We start from the raw sequence: 18154 nt of genomic DNA, 5'->3' as shown, positions 1-18154 counted from the left end.
GTTGTTTGCTTTTGGTTTGGTTATTGCATGAATGGATTTGTGTGGCATGCTAGGTGGGTTTGCATGGTCTGATCACTGTGCTCATGTTGCCAAGTAGCTAGCTAGTCATGTGTTACGCAAAATTGCAAATGCTTCTGTCAACAAACAATATTATTTGAGAAAACTGAAAAGGGAGTGGGAACTAGTTTTTAGAAAAATAATGCAATTTTGAATTTGTCTGAAACAGTGTCTTTAGATAATTTCCCAACTCAAGAGTTTGTTCTCGAATTATAGGCACTTCACTTCTAAGATACATATAATTCTTCTTTTCTTTTTCTTTTTTTAACCAATAAAAACTCAACCTACAAACATCAATTTTTAATTTTCTTCTAAAATAATTTCTTCCGAATTGTAATTTCACTATTTTAATTTACAGACATTGAAGAAATTTATGATTTTTCATTTGAATTGGGGCTTCCTAAAAATTATGACTTGTCAGATCAATTCATGACCTTTCAAAGAAAAAAGTCAACTTTTAAGAATGAGTTATCTTTTTTCAGAAAATGACTTCCACAAATTAGTGCATCTCACTTATTCCAATTTCCAATGAACTAAAAATAACATTCAATCTTGATCGTATATGTATGCACATATTTTAGTGCTACATGTTTATATATTCTAATTCTCTCTCTCTCTCTCTCTCTCTCTCTCTCTCTCTCTCTCTCTCTCTCTCTCTCTCTCTCTCTCTCTCTCTCTCTCTCTCTCTCTCTCTCTCTCTCTCTCTCTCTCATATATGTGGGGATAAGAGAATTGGATAAGGGTATTGGGCCATGGACCACACTCAAAGATGCCAAAGAGCCTGAGAACAACCAAGTATTAATAAGGGCAAATAGGTTATGGGGTTGAGAACGAGGACAAATAACAACAAATAGGTGATGTTGTTCGAGGAACCAAACTTCCTCGGAAAATAGAATGGAAGTTTGAAGCCCAACCACCCAACAAATACCGGGCAAAGCGCAACCATGCTTGGAAGGATAAGCTTCAAAGAGGTGTGTCAACAGAGAATTGAGAAATTTTTAAGAAGAAGGCTGCTACCACCACATTAAATGTATTGCACCTAATCAATTGGTCACATTAATGTGGAGGTGATATCTGAACAGTACTTTTCAGCCTTACAACTACACACAAAGACTTCAAGAAGGTTTTGATGGGACAAGCATCTAGAAGATTAGTTGTTTGATCAACAAGTGGAAGACTAAGATGGGAGAAGGAGTATAAAACTGAAAGGATTCCTTTACATTGAGGAGACATCTGAGAAAAGAAAGAAAAGAGAAAAAGAACTAAATGTAACTAAAAACTCTGGGTATTTGTACAAGTCTGAACTTCATATATATAAGAACATACCATCCTCGGATTTGACGGAGGAGCATTTTTCTCTTCAAATTATACCTCTCAATTACTATAACACTAAACCAATTCATTGTGATTTTTACCAGATTCATTAAGTTTTCATCTATTAAACCCATTCTCTTACAAATCTATTGTTATGGGTTTGTTGGGCCATTGTTCACATCCATTGGGCTTTGGGTCAATTTGGGTCCTTCAACATATATTATATTTATTTATTTTATTTGTGTTTGCGTTACTTTATATATCCAAAGAATGCTTTCTAAACTTTGTATGTGAGACAATAAATATAATTTCTTAAAGTGTGTGGGCTTAATGAATGCTTGACAAGTAATAAACATATTTAACAAGTATTGAAATTGAATGTGGGTGATTCTCAAAAAAAGAAAAAGAAATTGAATGTGGGCAGGCACTAATTTTTTGTAAAATTTCAAATTTCAATGTCCTTCCTACTAGATGACTAGAAATTTTAGATTTTTTTGATAAAGTGTGAATTATTCCAAATGCCATAATTTGGAACCTTAAATAGTTGATTTACTACAAATTTCTTATATTTCTATGCCAAAATGCCAATGCTCTCTAGGAAATGTCCATAAGTTGTTCGGACTAAGAGTTTAGCATTCCTTTATTATATGGTTTAGGGCCCATATAAATCAAAATCTACTCAATCCAAACAATTTGATAGGAAGAGAAAAACGTAACTCATAGGCTGATTCAATGGGCTTTTAGTTGTAACTTTAATGAGCCATTCAGTCTCGGGCCCTTTTTATAAGGTTTGGCTTATCTTTAGTATTTTTTTTAAAATAACAGATCTTTTTGTTTTAAATATACAATGACAAGTGGTAATGAATTTTAATCTTTATATTTTATTTAGTTAGTGGATAATGTGACAGTTTTTTATTAAAACAAAATGAGATTCCTTTTAAAAAAATATTGGAAGTAAGCCAAACTTTTTTCTATATACTTCATTGAGCAAAAGAAATAGGAAGTGCTGTTTAACTTGCATGAACTGTAACAGTGGCAAGTGGTCTTAGAAAATTTTATTTTTGATAAATTGATAATGGGAGAGGGGAAGGTGGGGTTTGTAACACAAACATAGAATATCACATAAGGTAATCACTTGAACCCCACAATTGGACTTGATTCTTTTTTAGTCAATAGGGAGGTCTTATTTATTTAAGTAAACTGTTAATTTATACATATAGAACGTTTGTAGAGTACTCTCGTAGGGTACCCAGATACATGAAGTCCCATATGTAACAGTAGTACACAATAAGGAAAAGTTTATCTCTTATATTTGAAAACACAAATTCAAAGGCTACTAACCATAGAGGGGGCCACTACACTTCTTTTGAGCTTGACATCATAGAGGGCAGCTTGTCAATGATAGTCGGATTTCTTCCTAAACTCCTAAATCAGCGAGGTCACAGCTTCACAGCACTGTGATCAAGATCAAAACACAAAAAGAAAATTCTGAAATCAAGAGTATTCAAATAATGATACATTAATTTTTGTAGTTTTTGTGTTATACCCATATAAAAATGATCAAAGATCAATAGCTATGTCATCAATTAATTATTTAAATTCAAGTTTATTGTAATTTAAAATAATGCATAAAAGATGACTTTATAGATCGAATGGTAAATTACATCTGATTGGCATAAAAATTGGCATGCATGTTAAAAACGTATAGATCATGTAATTCAACGGTTGAAATTTCAAAATATGAATTCAATAACAAATTATTAAATGCTGTAATATTGATTAGAGTTATACTAAGTGTAACTTGAATCCAACCCTATATGTGTGTGTATATATTTTTTATATTAATTGAATGTGAATTTTAACAAATCAACCATTTGATTATATTATTTTCGTGCATTCTCCATACTTGCAAAATTTCAAGATAATTAAATATCAATAGTCATGTCATCAATTAATTGTTTAAATTCAAAATTTTAATTTAAAATAATATATAAAAAATGAGTTTATGGATTGAATAATAAATAATAATGGATTGGCATGAATATTAATATACATGTTAAGAACCTATAGAATATATAATCCAACAATTAAAATTTTAAAATATATGTGTATATGATTATATTCAAAAAAAACTTAACGCCTCTGCAAGTGGTAAAGACTTTACAAAGACTTTATAACTCTCTGAAGTCTTAAAAAGAATTTTGGAGACTTTACTCTTAAAGTCTCCCCTACGCTAGAAAGAACTTTTCAATATAGAAAAGTTGTTTCTTTAGTATCTAATTTCTTCCCTTGCACAGTGCACACTAACAATAAATAAACTAATAGCTTTTAATTTTTTTTTTTTTTAAGGAAAGTGCCATTCAAGGGCCCCAAAATCTTAAAAAAACAATGTTTGTGTGAAGAATTCAGTGGAATAGAAGACATTGAAATCTAATACCTAATATTTGTGTGTGCCAATTATTTTATGCGTGGAGTGTTATAGGTATCTTTGCTGTTTGCCACCAGATGTTTTGGTTTAAATTGATTTATAATGATTAAAAAGAATTTACCATTTTAATTAATTTAAACATTTTGATTAAATTTTGTCCATTATTTTTATTCGAGAAATTATCATTTATCTCCATGTGGTTTGTCTTGGTATCCATATTGCTTTTATATGGTGAGCATTACAACTTATATATATATATATATTTTTTTTTTTTTGGGAATCATGGTGAGCATTACACATAATTCCATAGTAATATTTTTTTATGAAACTTAATTATGGATACCAAGGTATTATAATTTATCTCCACGTGGTACCATTGGTGTTATGTTCACTATGAAATTGAAACTTTTAAGAATTCATTAAGTCCATTTTTTTTTTCAAATTACAATGGGAGAGAGGAGATTTAAACTCTAGATGTCTAGATTGTATATACTAAGAATATGAAGTGCCAACTTACATGACCCTTGACATGTTAAGCTGCTTATAATTTTCTATCAATAGTAATATCCCTATGGAATTGAAAACAATACGTGGGTGAGAAATCATGTTATGCATTCATTGTATGGGAAAAAAATCACTTGGCTACACCTATTTAATTACATTTAGCTACGAAGTAAAACATATATTGAGAGTGGTCACCAACGAGAACAAGTCTATATTAATTAAGGAAATAGAAGTATTTATTATACATATCTTAATGTACACATTTTTACACAATTAAAAAAAAACAATTGAAATCATTACCTCATACTTCAAAATCATGATGAGTTGTGTAAAAGTGTGTGCATTAAGGTGTGTGTGCGCAACAATATTTATCCTTAAAGGAAATAATGCCTGAAGGAAGACTATAGAAAATGATACCTTTCACTTGCAAAAATTGCAGCTTCTTAGGTTTTGCAGGAACCTATTCGCCTTTAGCACCGTAGTCACATAAACCCAATCCTTCATATCATCAAGAAACCTGAAATAAACATGCCTCCAGGTCCGATTGAAGAAAAGAACTCCACAAACTACCCAAAAACCAATTGCAAATCCAACTCCCATATCCATATAGAAGCTAGAATTTCCATAGTCATCATCATTTTTGCCAACTGGTGTTCCATTCAGAGATACGCAGGTTTTCGGAAGAGGATCACCACAAAGTTGAGGATTGCCAATGTAACTGAGAGCATCAAAACTTTGAAGTTGGGTGCCCAATGGAATTGCTCCAGAGAAATGGTTGTATGACAGATTCAAGTAACTAAGAAAAGACAAATTAGACATACTCGAAGGAATTTCACCAAATAGATGGTTTCTTGAGAGATCAAGTGATTCTAAGGATTTCATGGACCCAATATCCTTTGATATCTTTCCTATCAAATGATTCTGAGACAAGTTTAGAGATTGCAATTTGGCAAGGAGGAATATTTCTGTTGGGATTGATCCAGACAAGTTATTACTTGAAAGATCAATTGCCCTTAAATATTCAAGATTCTTCGTGTATTCTGATTCCCTACCTTTTGTCATCAGCATGAGATTCTCCAAGTATAATCCATAGTCATAGTCTAAACTACCATACTCATCATTGTGCCAATTATCTGATGCAACCATGGCACTGATATTATTCAAGCACTTTGGTATGGATCTTTATAGGCTATTGTTGGAAAAGTCCAATACAATAAGAGAAGAAATTTGGCATATTTGTGGTGGAATATTGCCACTGAATTTTATTGGATCATAATTGAAGAACCCTTGTCCATTCTCCCATCCAGTTTGGTATATTTCCAGCAAGCTGGTTTACTCCCAAATCAATTAGCTTCAAGTCTTTACAATTTTTCAATGAATGAGGTATGTCTCCAAATAAGCTAATTGTTGGCCAAGTGCAATGATTGAAACCTCAATAACGAACCCAGTGAGTTTGGAATTTTCCCAGACAGGATATTGCTCCCCAAGTTTAGGTGAAGCAAAGATTGCCAATGCCTCCAGCAATCAGGAAGGTCTCCAGACAAATTGTTACGTGACAAGTCCATGACTTCCAATTTATTTTCTACATTCACCACACTGCAAATGGAAGGAGAAATAGGCCCTGAAAAAGAGTTGTTGGCAACATTATACATGGTAATATGTGGTGATATAAGTGGCAGCTGACCCCTGAAGTGATTAGAACTCAAATCAATGAAACTAGAGTTGAGCAAAACATTGGATAGGTCCCCACTGATAGCATTGTTAGGGAGTTTAATACACTTCACACAAGCTGCAAAGTTCCAAAACCAATCCGGAGCTGCATCTACAAGTCCTGCCTTCGAAATGTCTATATACTTGAGAGATTTCTGTGTTTGTAACCATGCAGGAAGTTTGGGGCCCAACTTGCAAGAACCGATGCTGATCATTTGAAGCTGGAAAGGAGGAATCCAGTGGGAATTCACATTAATGATGAAAGCATTTGCAGCCATGTCTAAGAGCTTTAATCTTGAAAGCCTAGAGAAATTCACTTCAGATACAACGCCTGACAAATAATTGCTTGCAACAGACAAGGCCATCAAATTTGGAAGTTGCCAAATACTTTCTGGCAGAGTTCCATTCAATTGATTTTTTTCAAGATCTAAAAATGTTAAAGATGATAAGTTTCCTAGAGTTGCAGGAATGGGACCAGAAAATGAGTTATTAGACAGATCAACAAATTCTAGATATATGAGGTTCCCTAATGATTCTGGTAGTAACCCAGTAAATTTGCTTACTGACAAGTCTAAGTGGAGCACGTTACTGAGGTTAAACAACCAATTAGGTAATTCACAACTAAATTTGTTATAGGAAAGATCAAGGGCTGTCAGAGATATAAGATTGGCATACCCATAAGATGGACTGATGTTATCAAGTTGACAAGCAGACATGTATTATTCTGAAAGGGAAGGGATCATAGTTATGTATTGAAGCCAATGAGTTTCTCGGTGAAGATTAATTGCACTTAATTTAGGGTATTTTAAGGAAGAAAAATGAGAAACCCATCTAAGATTATCCACATAAAGATCATTATTGCCTGCTAGATCAAGATGATGAAGGCTACATATTTCCAGCATAATTATGTTGAGGTCCTGTGAGATTGACAGTAACCGAAATATTTCTATCTTCAAAATAGTTCCGAATACCATCAAAATTATTCCCGCTCAGGTCCAAATAATTCAGAAATTCTAATTTGAGCAGTGAAAGCTCAATATTACCTTTCAGCCGGACCATTTCACCTGTCCCATTGCATTTTCTTTGTGTCACAATAGTTTTTTTTTTTTTTTTCCTCTATTGGGAATTTTAATAGATTGTATAGTTACTATACCCTGAATCAAGTGAACTGGAATAGAGTTCATATTCATGTCTAAGAATGAAAGAAAGAGAGAAAAATATTCAATACGAACATACACGTTAACTATCAAACGCTAACTTATTTTAGTTTAGAGCTAAAGCTTTTGATAGTTGTCCACACATCCGTTTCAAAATGAGGACATACCAATTTGAAGTCATGTAGATCACACACTAGATATGTTGGAAGGCCATATCAAAGGCTTAGGGGTGGGAATTAATGGATCCTATGAATTCCAGTTTGCTGACAAACTCAAAAGGTACAGGGAAAAATGGGCTGTCTCGTAAGCTAAAGCATGAAATTGCTAAAAATACAGGAACCTTCTATTCTCATTCTAATGAATAAAACAATATCTGATGTTATAATAAGATGATAAATACTTCTGTTCTCATTCTCGTTCTAATGAATAAAAAATCAGAAGGGAGGAAAGGGGAGGGGGGGGGGGGGGGGGGGTGGGCAAGAGCATAAACAAATTCAATGAAGTAGGAAATGAGCAAACAACAAAATTTACAACTTGAATAATTAAACAGGAGCAAGTTCACTTCCTGGTTTTATAGAATTGCTGACTCTGTACATAAATTTTTTTTTCTTTTTTATTCTACTGTGTCCATTATACATGGAGTTGTCTTTTTACAATAAAAATTATCTTACCAAAAAAAAACTTAAGCAGGAACTAATACAAATTCAAATAAATATGAACACAAACTATATAGTCCATTGTATTAAACATATACTTGCTTATAGTCCATTTATAATCAATAATTGGATGTGTCATGTGCTTTCCAATACATACAAAACATAAACTAGAATAATACTTTCAACTGTTTAGAACATGCAACATTCAAAACTAATTGATTTTGCAACTTGAGTAGACTTATGATCAAACTCATAGTAATCCCAATTATTTCAACTGCAAATCATCTTCCTTTGGCAACCACTCCCAAATTTGAAGCAACAAGCTGCTTAAGTAGTCTTATGACGATACTTATTATGCCCGGTTCTTTTCCTAGTAAGACATAGCACGAACCTATTAGATCCAAAACAATGGAATATCATAAACTCTACAAAACCAAAGTCTCAACAAACAACTATCTATTTTTTGGCCAAGAAAAGTAAGGTAAAGAAAATGTACAAGACGTAGCACGGATCTGTCATAAATTTTTTTCTTTTTTATTCTACTGTGTCCATTATACATGGAGTTGTCTTTTTACAATAAAAATTATCTTACCAAAAAAAAACTTAAGCAGGAACTAATACAAATTCAAATAAATATGAACACAAACTATATAGTCCATTGTATTAAGCATATACTTGCTTATAGTCCATTTATAATCAATAATTGGATGTGTCATGTGCTTTCCAATACATACAAAACATAAACTAGAATAATACTTTCAACTGTTTAGAACATGCAACATTCAAAACTAATTGATTTTGCAACTTGAGTAGACTTATGATCAAACTCATAGTAATCCCAATTATTTCAACTGCAAATCATCTTCCTTTGGCAACCACTACCAAATTTGAAGCAACAAGCTGCTTAAGTAGTCTTCTGACGATACTTATTATGCCCGGTTCTTTTCCTAGTAAGACATAGCACGAACCTATTAGATCCAAAACAATGGAATATCATAAACTCTACAAAACCAAAGTCTCAACAAACAACTATCTATTTTTTGGCCAAGAAAAGTAAGGTAAAGAAAATGTACAAGACGTAGCACGGATCTTATGTTCTAAATATCTTTTGTCATAAGGTTAAGCCTGCAGGTTATCATAATTTCTTCTCTTATCCAAAACAATGGATATTAAAAAATCTATTAATATGATTGGTTGACACAAGAAGACCAAATATCATCTTTGGATTAATCAATCAAATTGTTGTCTTAATGTCTGAATTCAAAACTTGCACTTATTTTTAGCACTTCAAAATCTAGAAGCACTTTCAAAGACGCTTTTCTGAACATAACCAAAATGAGTTACCTACCCTATTAGCAGTAGCAGAGTAACATCTTGATGACTTTGACATAAGTATAGTCTGTTGTAATGGCAGCTCCGCATTCTTAGTCAAACAGATAGCCAAATAAAGATTTGAAACAGTTAGTTTTACATAAAGAAGTAAATTCCTAATCATAAATGAAAGCTAACAATAAAATTTTAGTACATGCCATAGCAGAGGAGCTTACTTGCTGCCTTATAATTTAACATGTCCCTGCAAGTGTTGAAGTTGAAACTTGAAACTAGGCACTCTAAAAAAGAAAAAAGAAAAAAATGAAATGTATTTTGTTACTATTGAATGGAAAGGAAAATTTGGCAAGCAGAGTATGTTATTTTAGTGTTGATCCTCCCATTCATGGATATTCACTAGAACATCACTAATGCAAAAGATCCACAAAACAACATTTCTATGGAATTGCCTCAGAGTTTTAAACTCTCACGAACACTTCAAACAACCTAAAAAGAAAAATGAAACAACAAAACCAAACCTTTAGATTAACAGGACCTTCCCAGATTTTAGCACGTTTAGCATTATATGATTCGGCCTGCCTCGATTGATCTTAAGCATTTTGGTCTCTAAGAGTTGAACCTAAAACACATAAATTTGCTTCAACATTAAATTTAATATTATAACAATAGAATATATGTGTGTATAAATAACAATAATAATACCTATAAAAAAAAACAATAATGATGATAATAAAAAAGGCAAAATAAAAAAAATAGCCATAAGAATGACCCCCCCCCCCCAATAAAAAAAAAAAAGATACACACACTTGCACAGCATGTAGAAATCTCAATCACCTCTGTCTTTTAACACGTAAAGGATATGAACCTTGATTGTTCCAAGACCTATCTCAAAAGTTGCAGTATCTTGCACTTTCTATCCAAATATAGAAGTTTGATTAAAAAAAATGACAAAAGAAAAGACGGAAAATGCTAAAACAGTAACCATGGGAGCAATGTGATCAATAAAAAGTGTTGGCCAAATTTTGCCCCTATACATTTAATTGTGTCACTTTTGTCCTTCAACTTTTAAAATAGAGGTCCTTGAACTATTAATTATGTCAATTTCATCCCTCAACTTTCAAAATCAAATCAAATGTATCCTCAAAAGTTGTCTTCATTTGAAAGATGAGGAACAAAATTGATACAATCAAATGTGTCGGGAAGAAATTAAAACAACCAGATTATTAGAGGATCAAAAGAGAAGTTTGGCCAAAAAAGTGTTACTTTAGTGAGAACATTAAAGTTTGACTGCAAGGGAATTCAATTTTGAGTGCAAGCTATTTTCGTAGTTTTTTTAGCAAGGTAGAAAATAAGAAAAATGGTCAAGGCCCAATGGGAATAGTAGATAATCGTAAACTTTTTTCTTCAAATGAATGTTTTTTTTTTTAAAGTAAACAAACTATACTAACAACAAAACACTAGCAGCTAAAAGCTGAAACACCTAAATAGAGCAATCAGCAAACATTTTTTTTTTTTTGAACCATACTTAAAAATAATTACAACATAAAACTATTCACTAAAATTTTTTCACTCTCTTCACAAACTCAACCTGAGCATTGTTTCTTCCGATCAAAAGCAGGATAGCATCCTCAGACTTGACATTGCCGCTAAATACATCGGCATTTCTTTGAAGCCAAATTTAACAAACTACTGCAGATTAACCAAGTCTGCATATGGTTCTTTTAAAACTTTTACCCTTCAACCTATCCATACCCTACAGAACCACTTATGCAAGCTATATAATTGAGATTTTATTAGACTTTAACTTTCTCTCGTAGACTCTTTGATAAAGGAAACTCAAACAACAATTGATGATTCCTACTCCCAAATTTAATAATCAACTGATAATGACATGTCACCTTGATCATTTTAACAACCTATCTCAAGTGGAAAATTTCTCTAAGAAAAAAGAGAAAGGGATGAATGAATGAATTTATCAATGAAACAAACCATACAATAAGCAAACACTAGCAGAAGACACAAAACATGAAGCTGCACCTAAACTTAAAAAGAATCAAACTTGCAGAGCAAGCATAAAACTAAGAAAGAATTTTTTTCTCTTGAAAAAATCAAACGAGGCCTTTATGCCTCCTCAGACTTGACATTGCCAATGAATACACAAGCATTTCTTTTAAGCAAAAATAGTAACCCACTACAGACCTAGCAAGTTTGCTTATATTGCTTTTAAAACATTTTCCTTCCACTTTTCTTTACCCACATAACTACTTTCAAAACATTTACCTTGGATTTAATTAGACATCATGACTTGCTCCCATAACCTCTTTGGAAAATGATACTCAAAGCAAAGAACAAGTGTTATCAAGACAGGTCGTGCTATCAAGACAGGTCTTGCAGAAGACACAACATGTCACCTTGATAACCCCATTTTAACAAATTGTCTCGAGTGGAAAGTCTATTTCTCAAAGCAAGTCAGCAACTAATGGAATGCTAGGAATACAATATGAATGTTGGATTAATTTCCACAACTTCATTTCAGAACATTTGGTCTTGATTTACTCCCAAGCTGATTTCCTAGAGAATTGCAAAGTTTAGTAGATTAAATAAAGTTTAGCAGCTTCTTCTTAATGTGATTAATCTCACTACATTCTACTCACAACTTGTTTCAAGGCAAAGATCTTTTAATACATTAATCACAAGGGAAAATGGGATGCACCTTGAAATCAAACATAGAAGAAAACTAACCTTTTGCAAAACAACTATTGCTAAAAGGGAAAAGGAATGTAAAATAAAAAAAGACAAAATGAAACTAGGAAAGTTTCCACTATAACTGTATATAGTGAAACTATACAGCCAAAAAAAGAGAAGAAGAACACAGTGAGATACTTTATTTATACCTTCACTCCACATTCATATATCAAAACTTGAAGATCGTAAATAAGAGAATAAATCATATCAAGTCTACACCTACAAGTTGACTTACAGCTCACCAAATTTCTATATATAATCTCAAAATCATCTTGAATCTTCAATCAAATTGAATTCACATTTTTTTTGTTTTTTAGTTGAAAAGTGACCATACTCACATTCATCATAGATAGCAAGTGTATAATTAAAAACCAGCATAAATTCCACAACATTGAAATATTAAGAATCGCATTCACCAAAGAATAAAAAAAGGGGCATGAAAAACAAAAGCAAAACTTAAATATATATAAGGATATGGTACCAAACCCAACAATAAAAATAAGAAAGAGAGAATGAGGCCTTACTGTCTACACAGAGGTCTTGAACTATTCAAGAGCACAAAGGTTATTGATATGTTTTGAAACATCAGAGGCATCAACCTTGCATGTTACTGGGCATTTGATGCTAAAAAAAAGCATGAACTCTGCAACCAAAGTAAACAAATCAGATCAATAAAATACAAAAATTATTATAATAACTTTTTTTTGATAAGTAAGAATTATTATAATAACTGAAAACTAGAATGCAAGTGGAAAGGAATCTTGGGCCTATCAATTATTTTAGTAGTGACAACAACAACTAGCTGCATTAAAAAAAATATATATATATAAATAAATAAATCAAATACTTATTTTATAAATAATAATTACAAAGCTCAGCAGCTTGATTTCCCTATGAATGAGCCTTTTCATTTAAAGAGAGAGCAAGAGAGAGAGAGAGAGAGATAAGAAAGTGAAAAAGGCACACAAAGATGTAAGTAAAGAAGGAGGATACCTTGGCAAAGAATGGTGTCCTGTGTCATTGGGGACCATGAAAGAAGGGTGATATTCTCCTAATCACCATTATGTGTTGTTTCCATTGTTTGAAAAATGAAGAAGAGAGTGAATGAGAAGCTTCATCCAAATTCTGATGCATGGAAAAAGTTGGAGGAGAGCTTCGTTTTTTTCCACTGGGCTTCGCTGTCTGAATCAGATTCGGAGTATGTTTCTTTTTTGCCATTGGAGTTGGATTCCAGTATGTCCCTAATTTCCTCCAGAGTTAAAAAAATTCCATGATTTGGAAATGAAAAAAGCCGCAACATATGCATTCTACATGGACTCCCAACCATTTTATGAAATCGAAGTCATTTCCACGAATTACAACATTGTACAACATGACTTTGAAATCTTCTTGAAAAAAAATCTAGCAAAACTACCTACAAATTGTTTTGACCAGTTATTTTCTTCCACCACGTCTGTAGGCATTATTCTTCAGCATTCTGAGCATGATATGTTGCTCTAATATCACCATTCTCACAATCCACTTTGGTTTTCCAATTTTAAACATAAGATACCCCATCAATATTCCAAATATCACTCCACATCCATAACCTATCGATACAGCTTGCCAACCAAACCCATTTTCAAGCTCTAAATTGTCTTCTTTTAGTAAGGTCGATGGTGGTGGTTGCTTTGTCTCATTGTTGCATGTTCTTGACAATGGAAATCCACGTAATCCCAAGTTTTTGATGTACGAATCATTATTGAATGTGTTGAACTGCTTTCCTAAAGGTATGCATCCTGTAAGTTGGTTATATGATAGATTTAAAACTTCAAGCCACGGTAGCTCTGCCAATTGCTTGGGAATCTCGCCTCTGAGTTTGTTGAAAGAGAGATCTAACCATTCAAGATTGGTCAAATTTCCAAACGATGAAGGAATATAACCTATAAGGTTATTGTGAGAAAAGTTGAGCCCCTTGAGTGATTTAAGCCTTCCAAGTGTCTTCGGCATCTCCCCTATGAATCTATTGTTTGAAAAATCAATAGTTGTGAAGACAACAGTTTGGATTCTCAGCAACTCCCTATACGACCCTTTTATCATCACAATCAAAGATTCCTGATAATAATAGTCTCTTGTATAGTTCGATCTAACTTCACTTTCATCCACATTCGTCATGGCTTTCAAATATTTGAAATATTTTATTGGCAAAGAACCATTAAACTGATTGTTGGAAATGTCTATGATTCGCAAATTTGGGAAAGGAAGTTTGGTTTTAGGATTACCTATACAACCTTCAAATCTATTTGATCTTAAGACAAGAACCCGCAAATTGGGAAGACTTTCCAACCAATAAGGGAAGGTTCCATTTATCTTATTGTTTCCAAGATCAAGAATTTCCAAGTTCCTACAATTTGCTAAAGATCGTGGCAATTGCCCTTCTAACTGATTGCCATTAAAGTTAATATTCCTGAAATTATTTCCCTTAGCAAATGTGGCTGGGATGGTACCACAAAGGTTATTCATTCGCAAATCCAACACTGAGAGGACACTAAAATGTGCCAAACACTTCGGAATCACGCCACTTAAGTTGTTATGAGACAAATCTAGAACTTCAAGGGAGCTTGCATTACAAATTAAAAGGGGGATTTCTCCAATTAAACTGTTATTGGAGACAAAGAAATATCGAAGGTTATGAAAATTAAATGTGGGAAATGGTCCTTGAAGCAAGTTGGCCCGAAGATCAACATGATATAATGAATTTCTCCCCACATCCCCCAACCATCTTGGAACTTGACCATAAATTATGTTATTGGAAAGGTCTAAGGATTCTAAATTTGTTGTTGTTCTTAAGAAAATTGGGAATTCACTAATGTTGGAAGAAGACAAGTTCAACTCCAGAAGATTGGGCAAGGTAAAAGTTACATTGTTGATGCTGAGTAAGTTATGTGATAAATCAAGATATTGGAGATTTTTGAGCTTTGAAAACATTTCAAACTCCAACATAATACTCAATTTATTTGATGAGAGATATAGACTAGTAAGGTTTACAAGTCTAGATATTGACCTAGGTATAGAGCCATGTAGCTTATTATAACCCAAACCAAGATACCTTAATGAATCGGACTTGAATTCACCAATCTCACCAATAAATTCATTATCATTAAGGCTTAACACCTCCAAAGATGGCAAACTGAACAACCAAGATGGCAGTGTTCCATTTAGGGAATTTGAACTTAAAAAGAGGTTAATTAGATTCAAACCACTTACATGACTAGGAAGGGGACCAACAAGTTGATTGTTGTCAAGGTATAAAGTTGAGAGATTGGGCAAGTTCAATAGTGACAATGGCAGCAAACCTGTTGAAATATTCACCAATAATTAGAAATTGTTCGTTCATGCTAATGCCAAAAACATCTAAAATTTACAAGTGGTAATAGAATCTCACCGGTGAAACTATTAAATCTCAGATTCAAATAAGTAATTTGAGTGAGGTTTCCAATTGATGTTGGAATTGGCCCAGTAAAATTGTTGCTCGACAAATCCAAGTAAGTAATTTGTGTAAGGCTTCCAATCGATGTTGGCATGGACCCAGTAAAATTGCAACTATTGAGATTCAAATGCTTCAAGGATTTTAGACTGCCGATAAAATCAGGTAATTCTCCTGAAAAACTTGTGTAAGGGAGATATAAGAACGTTAGGGAACTACTGCTATTGCAATTAGAGTTTGGAAGAGAACCCTCAAGATTGAAATTAAGCCCTAGATCAAGGGTTTGTATACTCTGAAGGCAGAGGATGTTATTTTCGAGTTTTCCCCGCAAGTCACACTCATGGAGACTAAGAGTTGTCAAAGAGGAGGATAGATTCATCAAAGAAATAGGTCTAATTGAGGACATATATGTCCAATCCAGAAGAAGTTCCCTTAACAGAGTTAGGTTATCAACGACTCTTTTCCAGACCGGTGTTTCGATGATTAATGGATAATTGTAAGAAAGATCGAGTGAAACAAGGGAAGACAACTGGGAGATTTCATATGGGATTTTGCCAGAAAAACCGGAATGAGAGAGGTTAAGATGAGTCAAGGTCTTAAAGTTGCCAAACTCAGATGGAATTAGGGAGTGATTGAAGAAATTACCAGCAAGATTCAAGGACCTGAGATGGCGAAGAAGGAAGAGGGAACTGTTGGAATGAATGGAGCCATTAAGCCAACTGCAACTAAGGTCAAGACCAATAACATGGCGTGTCGCATTGTCACACTCGACACCATCCCAACTACAGCAGTCCTTATCCTCCTTCCAAGAGGCTGTCTTTGGATACGAATTATAACACATTTGAGTATTTGGTCTAAAAGATCCATAATATGAATCGGTTGTATCAAGAGAAGGAGAAGCGGATCTGTCAAGAGAAAGGGAGTTACTAAAATGGAGTAGAGCAGAGCATGGTGAGTTTGAAGAGAAGGATGAAGAAAAAGAGGATGGAAAGAGCAAGGAGAGTAGACAGAAGAAGAAGAAGAGTTGATACTTGAAAGTTAAACCCATTTTGATGAGATGAGATGAGATGAGATGATACCCTTCAGCCTTCAAGGAAGCAAAAGAGTGAATATAGGTGAGTGCGGCGTGTGGGATAGGATGAATATTATGAACATTTATATAGTGCTACCAAGTCAACCCAAGTCTTCTACTTTTCTTTCGGCTTTATTTTTTTATTTTTAAAAACTTGATCACAGTTATTGAGTTATATACGAAACGACATGGCTTTATTTTTTTTATTCTTCTTTCAGTTTATTTATTTATTTAAGGAAAGATATACTTTATTGTATATTAAAAAATAATATAATATTGCGGATAATAATAACAATAACTTTTGCAAAATAGACAAGGCATCATATCTCTATGAAAAACAGGATCTATCAAGCTGTGATTTCAACCGTTGAGATTGATCAATCGGGTTTTTTATAGAGATGATGCCTCGGCTGCAAATTCCGCCTAGTCATAGATATTCTTCTGAATTGTGCAACCTTTCTCTTTTTTTCGAAATTAAAGTGTTTAAATGATACATTGCTCAAATCATCTTTTAAATATTTTCCAAAAGCTTAGGATGCTCCACCACCAATTAACTCTATTCTTGTAGCTGATTTTGGCTAGTTTTTTGCTTTTTCTTTAAATGCAAGTATCTTCTTCTTAAAAAAAATTTCAAAAGTATTATAAATTTTTTTTAAAAAAAATTATTGATAGATCTTTACCAATGATACTGAAAAAAAAAAAACTTCATTTAGTGTGGAGGTGTAAAGGCACGTGATAATGTTACCAACATAATAAGTAGATATTTTTATACATAAATATTACTTAAATAATATTTATTTTTTTATTCAAAAAGTAAGATTTCTTTCTTAAATACACAGATACTAAAAAGAGAAAGGAAAAATTTTGTGAAAACTTTAGAGTATTTGTTTAAAAAGTAAAGTGGACTTAAACATGTAATTGTATTTAAACTTCAGTCTATAAAGTTTGGTTTCACAAGCGCACAAATTTTTTTTTCTCATCTCTAAAGTCTTTACTTTTGTAAGTGGGAATCCTTTTAACTATTTGATTAGTTAAACGATATTTGTCCCCTTTGTTGGTAGGAAAAGTCATTGCAATATAAGAGCAAAAGGTTGTGAATATTTGAATGAGAAAGAAAAAAGATGAGTTGAAATGGGAATGTTAGTTGGTAAGAGATGAGGAGCACTTGATGGGAGTAATTATATATGAAAAAAAAAAAAAAAAAGGAAACAAAGTTGAGTCAACACATGCAAATAGAGATTTTTTTTTCTTTATTTGAGAAGAAGAAAATAAAGAATCTAAAAACTTATGAGTGATTCCTGGAAATGTTACACATTGTAGTAAATTTGTCATACATTTTTTTTAATAAAAGGAAACTTGTCTACATTTTTTTTTAATAAAAGGAATTGAAAATAAGGGAGAAAAAAAATTAGCAAAAACCAATTTCAAACATTGAGCCTACTAAACCAAAATATTACAACTTGAAAAAAGAATTATAACTTTAATAATATTGCTAAGAGCCTTATAAGTTATAACTCAAGTGGATTGAAAGGTCTTTAAGCACAATAGTCTGAAAATGAAATTCATACAAATTTAATAATTATCATTCATGCACAGATTGAAAGGTCTTCTTCCATGAAGTTTCCAGGGGTGCAGTCTTTCCACACGACCACAAGTCTTCAGCTATCTAGAAAATTAAAGTGAGAATGACAAAATAATGAGCTTTCATATTCTTAC

The 18154-nt window shown here is 32.8% G+C and overlaps 2 protein-coding genes across 15 annotated transcripts; both read right to left on the bottom strand.

The window, feature by feature from the left end:
- Positions 1–2528: 2528 nt before the first annotated feature.
- On the bottom strand, positions 2529–7609 carry LOC126694722 (receptor-like protein EIX2). The gene is made up of 2 exons (XM_050391194.1): positions 4721–7609; positions 2529–2826 (listed from the first exon to the last, which is right to left on the bottom strand). The coding sequence occupies exon 1, from the start codon at positions 6727–6729 to the stop codon at positions 5704–5706; it is 1026 nt and encodes a 341-aa protein (XP_050247151.1). The 5' UTR covers positions 6730–7609; the 3' UTR covers positions 2529–2826; positions 4721–5703.
- A 276-nt stretch (positions 7610–7885) lies between these two features.
- LOC126694720 (receptor-like protein 33) lies at positions 7886–16515 on the bottom strand. Of its 14 annotated transcripts, none has more exons than XM_050391181.1 (8): positions 15325–16515; positions 12894–15235; positions 12425–12543; positions 11436–11726; positions 9674–9774; positions 9374–9436; positions 9175–9249; positions 7886–8196 (listed from the first exon to the last, which is right to left on the bottom strand). In XM_050391181.1, exons 1-2 carry the CDS (start codon positions 16412–16414, stop codon positions 13335–13337), a joined length of 2991 nt encoding a protein of 996 aa, XP_050247138.1. In that variant the 5' UTR covers positions 16415–16515; the 3' UTR covers positions 7886–8196; positions 9175–9249; positions 9374–9436; positions 9674–9774; positions 11436–11726; positions 12425–12543; positions 12894–13334. The 14 variants fall into 14 exon arrangements, with proteins under 14 accessions (XP_050247138.1, XP_050247149.1, XP_050247142.1 ...); XM_050391192.1 differs by having other exon boundaries at positions 9374–9399; XM_050391185.1 differs by lacking the exon at positions 11436–11726 and having other exon boundaries at positions 9352–9436.
- Between the last annotated feature and the right edge of the window lie 1639 nt (positions 16516–18154).

Source organism: Quercus robur, chromosome 8 (assembly GCF_932294415.1).
Source record: "Quercus robur chromosome 8, dhQueRobu3.1, whole genome shotgun sequence".
Classification (NCBI taxonomy): Eukaryota; Viridiplantae; Streptophyta; class Magnoliopsida; order Fagales; family Fagaceae; genus Quercus; species Quercus robur.
The sequence above is the reverse complement of the archived record's forward strand: the minus strand, read 5'-3'. Positions and strand labels throughout refer to the sequence as shown.

What these genes read in the sequence shown, in the direction of transcription:
- LOC126694722 (XM_050391194.1), bottom strand. Translation starts at nt 6,729, where the DNA reads ATGTCTGCTTGTCAACTTGATAACATCAGTCCATCTTATGGGTATGCC.
- LOC126694720 (XM_050391181.1), bottom strand. Translation starts at nt 16,414, where the DNA reads ATGGGTTTAACTTTCAAGTATCAACTCTTCTTCTTCTTCTGTCTACTC. An exon ending in GAGATTTAATAGTTTCACCG is followed by an intron (nt 15,236 to 15,324) that starts GTGAGATTCTAT and finishes ATATTTCAACAG; the next exon opens with GTTTGCTGCCATTGTCACTA.